General features: G+C 46.5%; 1 protein-coding gene across 5 annotated transcripts in view; it reads left to right on the top strand.

Annotated features, from left to right (window-relative positions):
- Window positions 1–1,316: 1,316 nt before the first annotated feature.
- Window positions 1,317–13,148, top strand: part of ABI2 (abl interactor 2) — a 109,611-nt gene continuing 97,779 nt past the window's right edge. For 2 of the 5 annotated variants that reach the window (XR_012905253.1, XM_075933797.1), the window contains exon 1: window positions 1,326–1,670. Coding sequence is in view for 4 of the 5 variants with exons in the window: in XM_075933797.1 (XP_075789912.1) it covers window positions 1,554–1,670 (117 nt within the window). In the remaining variant the exon portion in view is untranslated. Of the gene's footprint in view, window positions 1,671–13,148 lie in introns of all 5 variants that reach the window. The other 3 variants (XM_075933798.1, XM_075933800.1, XM_075933799.1) reach the window with 3 other exon arrangements.

Raw genomic sequence — 13,148 nt, forward strand, 5'->3', positions numbered from 1 at the left:
CACACATACAGTATGGGAAGTGATTATCTAGGAAGCAGTACTGCTGAAAGGGATTTAGGGGTCATAGTGGACAACAAGTTAAACATGAGTTGACAGTGTGACACTATTGCAAAAAAAAAGCAAACAGGATTCTGGGATATATTAACAGGAGTGTTGTGAGCAAGACACCAGAAGTCATTCTTCTGCTTTACTCTGTGCTGATTAGGCCTCAGTTCGGCTGTGTCTAGATTGCACCCCTTTTCCGTAAAAGGGATGCAAATTAGACATAACGCAATTGCAAATGAAGCGGGGATTAAATCTTCCCCACTTCATTTGCATAAACATGGCTGCTGCTTTTTTCCTGCTCGGGGCTTTGCCGGCAAAAAGCGCCAGTCTAGACGGGGATCTTTTGGAAAATAAAGCCTTTTCCGAAAGATCCCTTATTCCTCTTAAAATCAGGAATACGGGACCTTTCGGCCTAGGCTTTATTTTCCAAAAGATCCCCGTCTAGACTGGCGCTTTTTGCCGGCAAAGCCCCGAGCTGGAAAAAAGTGGCAGCCATGTTTATGCAAATGAAGCAGGGAAGATTTAAATCCCTGCTTCATTTGCAATTGCGCTGTGTCTAATTTGCATCCCTTTTACGGAAAAGGGGTGCAATCTAGACACAGCCTTAGAGTATTGTATCCAGTTGTGAGCACCACATTTCAAGAAAGATATGGAGAAATTGGAGAAGGCCCAGAGAAGAGCAACAAGAATGATTAATGGTCTAGAGAACATGAGCCATGAAAGAAGACTGAAAGAATTGGGCTTGTTTAGTTGGGAAAAGAGAAGATTGAGAGGGGACATGATAATGGTTTTCAGGTATGTAAAAGGGTGTCTCAAGGAGGAGGGAGAAAAATTGTTCTCCTTGGCCTCTGAGGACAGGATAAGAAGCAATGGACTAAAACTGTAACTTTCTATTAGGGATAGTCCAGCTGGTACTGGACCCTGGGGCAGGGGCCTGGATGAGCTCTGGAGGTCCCGTCCAGCTCCAGTGGTCTATGACTCGATTGCCATCCTGGCAAGGATTGCAGCCTGTAAATCCCGGGGGCCTGGCTATGAGCCTGTGCTGGAAACTCAGGAGACACAGAGAGCGAAGGGGCTGGAAACTTACTGAACGTCAGGGTCAGATTTCCAACCCAGCCTCTGGAAGAAGGGTGGCGGGACGGCGCTACGGTTGCCCACCTAGCCACTCGCTGTGCGCGCGCACAGCAGCGACGGGAGCGCGCCTAGAGACTTAGGCTTGGCAGCGCAGGGGGCGCGAGTGAGGGCGGGGGGATGTCCTTGGTGTCTGCTTCCCCTCCCCCTGCTTCGTCCCATCGGCCGTTGCTCAGGCCCCACGCGGACCGTTATGTCCTCCCTGTGCCGCCCGCTCCCACTGGGCTAACCACCCCGCAGCCGGGGCGAACCGGAAGTGTGTATGCGTGGGGGAGGGGGCCGGGTGCTGCGCCTGCGCGGTGGGCGCCCGGTGGTTGCGCCGCGGTGGGTGTTTCTCCCTGGGCCCCCGGCCGGCTCTGGGGGGCGAGGATGTGAAGATGGCGGAGCTGCAGATGCTGCTGGAGGAGGAAATCCCGGGCGGGCGCCGGGCCCTGTTCGACAGCTACACCAACCTGGAGCGCGTGGCCGAGTACTGCGAGAGCAACTACATCCAGGTGCGGGCTGCGGCCTGAGGGCGGGGGTCCCGCGACCACCCCTCGCCGGCTCCCTGCCCGCGGCCTGAGGGCGGGGGTCCCGCGACCACCCCTCGCCGGCTCCCTGCCCGCGGCCTGAGGGGCGGGGGTCCCGCGACCACCCCTCGCCGGCTCCCTGCCCGCGGCCCGAGGGGCGGGGGTCCCGCGACCACCCCTCGCCGGCTCCCTGCCTGCGGGCGCCGCGCTGGGGTCACTCTTCGGGGGTGGCGCCGTCTCCAGCCGCTCGCTGCCCGCGGGGTGCCCGGCGCTTCTCCCGCCTGGCTCGGTGGTCGCGGGGGGAGCAGGGCCCGGGGGAGAGGGGCTGACGCCTGCATGTAGCAGTGACTCTGCCTGCGCAAGGGGAGCGACCCCCGCGGCCCGGCCGGTGTGGCCGGCCGGGTGATCCGCGCTGGGGTGATGGGGCAGGGAAGGGACCGCGCAGGCGAGCTGGGTGGAGCAGATGTAACGAGTTTCAGAATCATGAGGGAAGAAAGACGCGAGATGCGCTCAGTTAGATCGGCAGCAACTTCAGAGGCAGAGATGAGGGAGATGGGATGACAGGCTTGTTGTAGACATGGGTGGGGAGCAACACGGGCTGAATGTGGGAAGGAAGGAGACTAGTACTGGTGCTGGCTAGGGACAGTTGTGGAGCATGGCAGGGGGCCATCAGAATGAGATCATTATTGGGGGGTGAGGAGTAGCAGTAAAATACGAGATATGGCCTTGAAGGAGGTGGGAAGGGGAAGTGGAATCAACAGCCGACTGTCATCTGTTGAGAATTTTGCAGAACTCTAATTACCATAATGCCTTACAGTAATTAAAAGGAGTGCATGGGACTCCCGTGCCCCCATATGGAAACAATTTGTGTGTGTTTATTTCAGAATGTTAGGTAAGATTAATAGCTGTGATCAGTTCGTGGTAGGGGTGAGGAATGGGAATGCTGACATTCTATAGTGACATAATAACTATTCTTTCAACCAGTGTTGAAAGAATAGTTATGTCATTATAGAAGAGTTTAAACTGTTTTATTTCACATCACATCATAGAATGACCAACTTCTTGTAGGAAAATAATTTTATTTATTGATATGTTAGGTCATTTACAATAAAACATTTCAATTAGTGTGCTGACACAGCTAAATACATACCTTGTTACAAAATGAACTATTTAATACTGGTATATGATTAAATAATTTGTAAAAAAGGGGAAACAATAATCACAACCATATTTTGATAATAGGAATGTTTAAATGCACATGTACCTTTTACAAATCTGTATTGTGAAGCTGACTGTCTTTTGACTGAAGGGGAAAAGTCTTAAAGGCTGAGAAAGTGGGGAGATGTAATTGAAGTTATTGTCCTCTGTGTATGCTTGGGATGTGAATGGGTAACTAGTTATCCAGTAAGCATCACCTTTAATGGGTGATGCTTACCATGTAATGATTAACCGTTACTCCCGGAGCCATGGTCCGCACAGAGCGGGATGGGGGAGGCTGCCAGTTCCCAGCCTATAGGGGCTTGTAGATGGAGAGTTGGGGAGGATGCAACAGTAGGGGGGGGAGGGAGGCCTTCCAGCTCTCAGCCCACATGATTCTGCAGCCATTCCCTTACCTGCTTCCACTTCCACCTCCCCGCCCCGCCCCATGAGGCTGCTGGAGCAGCTAGGCTGGAGCAGCCCTTATACCCATAGTGCGGGGGTCCTTCGAGCCCACCCATCCTCCATTTAATCAGTTAACCAGTTAAATGTAATGTTTAAGCAGTTAACTAATTAAATTGGATTTTACATCCCATGCCCTTCTTGACTATTTCCTGTCCCTATAAATTAGGGATGTTAAAATGTATGGATTAAGGTAAATGTGTAACTGCTGGAAATTTCAGTGGTTACATGTTTACATGAGGGGGAGGAGTTTCCTGGGGTAGCTGCCTGCCACCCCATTTTATTCCCTGCCACTGTCTCTGTATCAGGCTCTTTGGTTAACTGTTTACACGTGTATACTTTTACATCCCTACTATAAATACAAGGTGATTGTATCAATTTTATTATTTGTATTGCCATATAGTACCTAGGAGCCCTCATCATGGACCAGGACCTAGTTGTGCATATCAGAAGATCTCAACAATATCAATATTTCCTTTGTATTGTTCTCCTGGGAAAGGTGTATCCCTTATTTTTGAGAATTTATCTGGGTATTGTTCTCACAAAATGTAGTCTTCCATAAATAAACTACTGATATGATCAACCTGGTTAAAGGACTTCTGTAGAGCCCTGCATGGATACAGGATAGGTATCCACATCTTCAGAAATGATCTGTGGATAGCTGCATTTGCAGATATGGATATGCACAGATATAAAGCAGCATTTGCAGGATTCTAGATACAAGATTTGAATCAGTATCTGTAAAAAGGAGCCGTAGATACCCTCCTTCACATCTGCAGATGTGGATACCCTCAGATTTCTGCAGATTTGCAGGGCTGTAGGCTTCTGAATCTTTTTTTTGTTGTTACTGATCTGTACCATGCTTATCACGTGGTTTCTTACAAAATTACATAAATTCACACAAGCAGTCCACACTTAGAGCTAAATTTGCATTTCTTCTTTTCAGGACCAAATAGAGGGGACTAGCATTATTCTTTATGCTTTATCCTTTTCCAAGTCATATAAAAATGTTAGTCTTGCAGTTTGTGTGGTAGCTGGTCAGGGTTGTGGACATTTTCAGCTATTGCGGAGAACCAAGCCTCCAAGAAGTCCTATTTTCAGTGTATACTAGGGATGTAAAAAGGGTTAAAAATGCTAACCGTGTAACTGATTACAATTTATTTGATTACACTGTTAAATGCTGGTATTTTTTTAACTCGCTGGCCTCTCCACTGACGCTGTGGCAGTTTAATAGGTAACTGGAACTCATAAGCATCAGCTAACCAGAAACTGGTTACATTCTTGCATCCCTGTCTTTTACTCGTTCTGCTGTAGTTTTCTAGAACAGTGATTCTCAACATTTCCAAACTGCTTTCTCAAATCTGATTTGTCTTGTGTACTCCAGATTCACATCACTTAGAAACTATTTGCTTACAAAAATAAATGTCACTGCAAACTATTAATAAAAAATTGCTTGCTTTCTCATTTTTACCATCTAATTATAACATAAATCAGTTTGTATATAAGTATTGTACTTACATTTCGGTGTAGACCAGTATAAATAAGTTATTGTATGAAATTTAGTTTGTAGTGATTTTGCTAGTGCATTTTAAGTAGGCTGGTACAGGACCATTGTTGTTTTTTAAGTTTTGTTTGTTGTAAAACCAGGCAAATATCTAAATGAGTTGAAGTATCCCCTGGAAGATGTGTATGTATCCCTGATTGAGCATCACTGTTCTAGAATTTCATTATGGCTGTGTCTACACTGACATGAATTTCCAGAAATGCTTAAAACGGAATATTATTCCGTTTTCAGTTTTTCCGGAAAAGGAGCGTCTACATTGGCAGGCTGCTTTTCCAGAAAAGCGTCTGTGGCCAATGTAGACGCGCTTTTCAGGAAAAGAGCCCCGATTGCCATTTTCGCGATCGGGGCTTTTTTCCGGAAAAGACTACTGGGCTGTCTACACTGGCTCTTTTCCGGAACAGTGTTCCGGAATAAGGACTTATGCCCGAGCGGGAGCAGAATAGTTTTTCCGGAATAGTGGCTGATTTTGTACAGTAGAGCATCATTGCTTTTCCGGAAATTCAAGGGCCAGTGTAAACAGCTCGCAGCTTATTCCGGAAAAGCGGCTGATTTTCCGGAATAAGTGGCCCAGTGTAGACACAGCCTTTGTGTTTGCTGCAGATTCAGGAGGTCTTTGTTATGGAGACCCTTATCTTAGGGGTAGGCCCAAATAAGATTTGAATTTGGTCTAATATTGGATGAGCAGCCAGTATAGTGATTGGAGCATGAAATTGATATGCTCACATCCACATGTTTGGCAGCAGTTTTGTATATTAGTTGGTGTTTTTCATTGTCTGAGGCTTTATCCTGAGGTAGAGAAATTGTTATAAAATGGGCAGATGTGTAGCTCATTGTGAGATGTCTGATGAGATTAATCTGCTAATAGAACTTAATAGAGAATTTGAAATATATGGTTAACATACATTTATTTTTCATAGCAACTTCAAAGGTACTTCAAAAATATTTGGGCATCATTGAGATCTCTGCATGGAAATTGGTACCTGGGGGAATTGCTGTAATGTAATATGTTTCTTATGAAGCTAGATCAGTGGTCTTCAACCTTTTTACACCCAAGATCACTTTTTAAATGACAGACCAAGCCAAGACTTACAACCTCACTCTTTCCTTGAAGCCCCACCCTCTCTATTCTCCTCCTTTCCATCACTTGCTATCCCCAATCCTTATACTGCTGCTTTAAAAAAAAATTCTTCTGTAGGAAGAGGTTTTTCCAACATTTGGCCTGTCCAGACTGGACCAAATGTCAGGAAAAAAAAACCCTTCTTTTGGAAGCCCCTTTATTACTTGTGGAAAGAGAAATATAGGGGTGACCGAAAGAGCATGTTTGCTCTTCCACTAAAAAAGCGGATGAACAAAACGCAACCCTGGATGCAGAAGAGTTTTTCTGCGCTATCTCCAGAATCCTGAAAAACTCCTGCAGTCTAGCTGGACTCTTGCTGGGTTGAGACAGGATGTGTAGTCTCTGGGGTGGGAGTGAGGGATTTGGGTGTGGGAAAGGGTGAGAGGTGCAAGCTCTGGGAGGAAATCTGGATGCAGGAGGAGGTGGAGAAGGGGACACTGGCTCAGGGAGGGAGCTCCAGGCCGGTCAGTGTTGAGGTACTAAGCAAGCCACAGGCTTGTGGATGTGAGGGTGCAGGAATTTGGCTTGGGGTATGTGAGGGGCTCAGGGCAGGGGGTTCCAGTGTTTGATAGGCTCAGATCTAGGGTCTGGGGAAGGGGGAATGCAGGAGTGGTTGTGGCCAGATGGGGGCTTGACCCCATTGGGGGTTTGTTGGCCAGGCTTCATTTTTAAATAGAATACTATGTTAAACACAAAAATGTTCTGCATTGTCTTTATTTATGAGAATGGCAGGGAACCTGCCTTGAGTCAGGGGTCACTGACCTATAGAAAAGTCATTTGGGAGCAGGGGACACAGTACTGGGGAGGGGTGCTAGTGGGTTCTGGGGCAGGGAACAGGGTGCCAGTGGGGGCAGGGGAGAGGGGGCAGGGTGCCAGGACAGATTTCTGCAGCAGGGGACAGGCTGCTGGAAGGGAGGGGCAGATTTCTGCAGAGGGGAGTAGGGGGACAGTTTTCTGTAGTGGGGAAGGCAGGGGGACAGGTTTCTGCGGTAGGGGACAGGGTGTCAGAGGGAACTGGTTTCTGCAGGGGGGGCAGGGTGCCGGGAGGGCAGGTTTCTGCAGCGGGGCTGGGGGGGTGTGACGTAGTGGGGGTACTTGCTGGGCTGGGGTGACCCCTGCTGTCTGGAGCAAGACCCAGCAGGGAAAACCTCACTAGGCCAAGGTAATGCCAAACTTGTTGAACCAGTGGCCAGACACCCCCCATGGAGAGGAACAAAGGAAGGTGGAATGCTGCCCTGACTGGGGGGCAGGGCTGGAAGTTAGTTAGGGAGTTGCTGGCTGGAAGGCAGAGAAGAAGGAGCTGGGGAGGGGGCTGGGACTCCCCTATCTCATGGGGGGCATTGAGACCTCTTAGCCCCCAGTTCCTGTAACCAGATTACATCTGTGCTGCGCTGTGCTGGAGGAGCAATAAACCACCCTCAATTCCACTGGCTGGTGCAGTCTGTTTGTGCCATTTTGGGGTGCAGGAGACGGGGAACCCCCAACGCGCCGTCACAGGGGGGCAAGGGAGAGGGAACAGGGGGGCAGGAGGGCGGGGGACAGTTTTGGGGATTGGAAGAGGGAACAAGGTCGGGGGCAGGGAGTTCCCTATACCAGCCACGGAGGGAAGCCTCCGTCCTGCGCTCCCTCCGGGCTGAGCACAGGCAGCTGGGCTGGAGCGAAGAGAAGCGGCTTCTCTTCGCTCCAGTCCTGCTGCCCTGCGCTCAGCCCAGGGAGGCTGCGCCTAGTTCTAGCTGTGCTGGAGCAAGCTTCTCGGGCTGAGCGCAGGGGCAGCTGGGCTGGAGCGAAGAGAAGTGGCTGCCTGGCCAGCTGGCCATGGCGCTCAGCCAGGGTGCCCCACACTCCACGTGGGCAGGTGCAGAGGAGAAGCCACCCGATTAGGTGGAGCGCGGGGCAGCTGGCTGGGGTGTTTCAGCCCTCCTGACCTTCCAGCTCCCACCATTCTGCGCAGCTACTCACCTGTGTTGTTGCTCAGTGAATAGCTGCTCCTCCAATGAGGAAATCAAATTTAAATGTACTCTGCAGGTACGACAGGCTGCATGTAGTCTAGGTGCCGCTGCAAGTGCGCAGTTCAGAGAGGGCTCAAGAGCGACTCTTAGAGCCCCTGAGATCGACCGGTAGATCGCGATCTACCAGTTGGTAACCACAGAACTAGAAATTCAGATTTTACAACTTTGGGAGTGTTTAACTTCAAATACAGAAATTTGGCTAATCAGTCATACTTTATGAATGATCAGTTACTTCAGCACCATTTAAAACAAAAAAATAGGTAAACAGGTAACCAACTTTTCCTTCTAGGCACTGGTCCTACATCCTAAAATCTTGTGATAGCAAATAATCAGATAAAACATCAAATTTGTAGTAAGTAATTTAATTTAATCACAAAAATAAGAGGAGAAAAATGTGAAAGACTAGTGTTTTGGCTGAAACAAGCTTTCTTCATTTATAGTGCTTGAAAAATGTTTGCTCCTTTTAAATTCTCCCACTGAGTACACTAGCCAATCAACTAATATGTTAACATGCTTTTCAGCAGACATTAACTCTGATGAATAGGAAGATAAATTGATACATGTTAATGGAAAACCTAAATGTCCAGACCACACTAAAATAATTCAAACATTTTTAATAATCTGACTTCAGGCCAAAATAGGGATAAGGTTACCTAGAGCAATACATCAGTTTTTAACCTTATATTCATAGACATAGATCTCAAAGCATGCAGTTGTAACCACCACCAGGGAGAGTTGAACCCTGGACTGAGTATAGGAGCCCTGCCCTCTGAGCTAGAAGCCAGCTGGCTCCCAGTCCCTGCTGTAGAGGTCTCTTGGTCTTAACTGCTGCTGTAGTCTAGGTGCTGCTGCATGGTAACCACATTAGGTGTGTGGGTTACACAGTCTTATACAGAAATTGAATAAAAATAAACATTGCTCCCCAGATAAGACTCATTCCTCTAATAAAAGTAAGTTTAGGAAAGCACACAGTATTGATCTCTTCCTTTCTTTCAAAAAAGAAACAACATGAACATGCACATTTCAAAAAACATTGTTCACAAGACTTTTTATAAGAGCTATTACATTTTGCTAATCAGAGATAGGGATGTTTTGGTATACATGTTTAAACGGTTAACTAATTAGCCTGAACTCATTGGTTAACATTCATGATTACATACAAGCCCGCAATCCCCCATGCTGCTGCTGCCTCTGTATCAGAGGCAGGAGCATGGTGGGGGGGAGCAGGCAAGAGCTGGTGCTTGGGAGAAGCTGGCTTTTAAGTAGGCTCTGTGCCCCCCCGCCGAGCACTGCTGCCTGCCCCTGTGCTGCTGCCTTTGACACAGAGGCAGCAGCATCAGGGTGGGGGAGCAGGTGGGAGCCATCTTAAAAACTGGCTCCCCTCATGTATTGGATCCCTCCTCCCTCTCTCCCATGTTGCTGCCTCTATTATCTGTTCACATGCTATTCCATTTTCAATAAAAAAATGTTTGCATACTACATTATTTTTGTGTGGGTCTCTTATAAATAGCAAAGAATGCTTAGATTGATCAATAAGCTGCAATTTTATAACTTTTGTGATCTAGAACTTTCTTTGCAGTTCCAAGAAATGCTACACATACAATTGCACTTTTTTTCTAATCACACTTATTTCTACTACTGTGCTAAAGTAAATCCTAGCATTAGCTTGGCTTGTCCATCTTTTGGTGACTGCTCTACAGATCTCTGTGAGAATAATCAACTATTATACTCTATTCAGACCTTTTTTGGTTTACTCAGTAATCATTCTCTTTTTCTCTTTAGGAAGCCTCTCATTTCATGTAATGTATATAGCTTCCAAAACTTTTACAAGCACTCAAATCTTTTGGCAAGTTTTGAAAGTGATTTGGAAAAATTGCCGGGTACATGCTGGCTAGAGGATTAAACCTACTTCTCACAAGCAGTTATAAAATTTTGAGTGGCGCTCATGCTATTGAGGTCTGTGCTCAAGTGAAAAGTCAGTGAGCTATATCCAGTTTCTGGGAGAGGTGCTTGGTTTTCTACCAACTGCTCTTTCTGGCCTAGACCCTTCTGAAAGGCATTGTCATTCTTAGCCTTTGATGAATGTGGTGCTCCACTCATCTCTAGTTGCTGCTCCCTGCTTCCCCAGGCTGCTATGAGGGGTGTGGGTTTCTAGTATTGTACTGGCTTCTCTAGTCTTCTGGCTATTGTGAGGAATGGCTAGTAGTTCTCTGCTACTCTCTTTCCTCTAGACTAGAGCCACTACTTTTCAAAGCCCTTGTAAATAACTTCTGTGCCTGCTCTCCTTTGGTGCAGGTAGCTTCGCTAAACAGTAGGACTGAGAAACCAACATGATTCTTGACAGTTTTAGCTCTGCTCAGAGGGTTCTGAATAGCAGTATTGAAACTGACCACTGTTAACTTCTCTCAACTGTTTCTTGCCCAAACTGAATCAGGGCTGAAACATTGGAGCTATCTATAGACTCCTCAAGACTGTACTCCTCAACTTTCTTTATAGTTGGAAGATATTTTCCCACAAGTGTAAGAGGTAATAAATGTAGCTTTCATTTAAAAAGAAAAGAGAAAGGTGCAGCAATAATTAATAGCCTTCTAGGTTTTTGTGTTGAGAACAGTTTCCTGCTCATGGGTGGAATTTTCAAGCTTTTTAGCAATCCTACCTTAAAACGCACCATAAACAGGAGGTTATACTGCATGAATTATATTCAGTAAACACTCTACTGCAGTATTTGCAACCCAGACATTCTGTTCAAATTCTTCTTCTGACTGTACCCACTACTACATCTTACTGTAGCTTGTGTTAGTAGGTGAGAAACTGACACTAGCCAGATCATCCTATTTTCATTTCTGACAGAAATGTGTAAACAGCACAAATTATTTAATTTAAATAGGTTTATTAAACATCTATGGTTTTAATATTCAAGTCATGTTTGTAAGTAAATTTGTTTTTAAAAATTATTTTTAACCTGACTTCTTTTAAATTTTGTTTCCCTTTTAAACTAGTTTCTACTGAATTAATCTTTAAACATGGATCTTACAACTGTGCATGGGAGATTTGTTCTGCAAATATAAAAGAGGCGTTGATAAGTTTCAGGCAGGAATATTCCAGGAATGCAGAAAGATGCTGATAAATTAAAGCACTTTAACAAAATTAGGGAACTGGCAAAGCAAATCTGATGGATGTGTGGACATAGCTACCTAAAATAGATAGACTTTCAGCCTGTTGTTTTCCTAATCCACATGCAGGTTTTACTATAAAGCCTACTGTAGCATTCCACAAAAAACATGTAATTTAAATAACCGCCTAAGGGAAGGTCTGAGTACTCTCTCCATTTATGGTATCTACTTACTTTTTGAATATCTTTGAATACCAAATATCTATGTAAACTGAACATAATGTTGTATGTAGCCACTATTTCATTGAAATAAAGCAAGAATTTGTTTGACATATTTCTCTCTCTTTTTTAAGGGATGTCAAAGTGTAACTGTTTAAATGGCTAATGGATAAACTTCAGCTTATCCGTTTCTGTTACGGTTACGTGTTGACTCCTCTGGAGTGGGGCTGGTAAAGCAGGCTCTTCAGTATAAGTTTTAGTGCAGAGCTCTACAGTGCAGAGCATGCAGTGAAGCCTCCCAGGGAGTGGGGCCAGCAGGGGTTAATGACTTAGCTGCGAGCTACACTACAGAGCCCACAGCGCATGTAATCACTAGGATTTTTAGCGGCTACACGATTACATTTTTAAATGACTTTTTACAGCCGTTTTCTCTTCAGGTTCAAAGCTATCTGCTGGAAAGTGAGAAATTCTCATAATTTTCCTTAGGCTATGTCTACATTATGAGCATTGTAAGTGTAGGTACTTCCCTCCTCCCTGAACAGTGGCAGCTAGATTGATGGAAGAATTCTCCCATTTACTTAGCCGTGTCTACACTGGAATTAAGTTGTCTTAAATTGAAGCATGCCAGTAAGAATTTTTCACGTCCCTGAGTGACATAGTTAGGTTATTCTAAATTTTAAGGGTGGACCTGGCCTAAGTGTCTCCCTGTTTGTGCTCTCTTCTCTGCAGCTTATAAAGCCATCTGCCTTTTTGGTGCTGCGCCAAGTAGGTGTTTCCATCCCCTACCTGCTCCCAAATCCCTACCTCACTCCTGTACCTGCATACCCCCTCCTACCCAGACCCTCCACCCCAGCCTGCTCCTGCACCCTCCCTCCCTCCCTCCCAGTCCTGTGCTTCCAGCATGCTCCTGCACCCTCTGTCCCTTCCAGACTAGGGATGTGAACAAGTAGTCGACTAGTCGATTAACCGACGAGCCTAGGCTTATCAGTTAATCTGGTAGACTACTTGCATTCCCTCCCCTTTGCTGCCTCTGTATCAGAGGCAGCAGAGTGGGGTGGCAGGCAGCCGGTCTGCGCGGGGTGGCAGGCAGCCAGTCTGCGCAAGGTGCTAGTTTTTAAACTGGCTCCTCTCATGGACTGGCTCCTTCCTGCTGATACTGCTGATACAGAGGCAGCAGTGCGGGTCGGCAGGAGGCTCCCTCTGAGTGGGGCCGGATTGCACTGGCACTATTATAGAATAGTCAACTAACTGCTAAGGATTCATGCAGTTAGTTGACTATTCTGTTACCCCCTATCTAATATTCCTATTTCAAACTCTGTGCCCCCAGCCCAGACCCCTACCCCCTGCCCAGACCCCACACTCTTACCCCTAGCCTGCTCCCCCACAGTCCCCTCCCGCATACTGAACCCTTCATTTCTGACCCCAAAGCCTATGGATACTCCACAAAATCCACTTTTCCCAGGCTCCCAGAAGAGGTAATCCTGTCCTGGGAATATGCCCTGAACCTCGAGCACCTTCTCTCTACCTCATGGGGCTGTAGCTTGAGAGGAGGTAATTGGGGCCAGGTCAATGAGGCGTGCTTCTTATGTGTCTATGGCCCCAACTGATGTTTTTGGGTCAGTGACCCCTCCCAAAAGCTTCCCCTCCCCCTACTGTAAATTAAATTTGAGGGGTTTAGCCACCATGTCAGGGTAATGGGATAACTAAAGTATGTTGTTCCTGTGGAATGGGGATCAGTAATCAAGCTTAGGTGATTAGGAATAAAATTAGACTGATACAGGTA

The sequence above is a fragment of the Pelodiscus sinensis genome, chromosome 7 (genome assembly GCF_049634645.1).
Source record: "Pelodiscus sinensis isolate JC-2024 chromosome 7, ASM4963464v1, whole genome shotgun sequence".
NCBI lineage: Eukaryota > Metazoa > Chordata > Testudines > Trionychidae > Pelodiscus > Pelodiscus sinensis.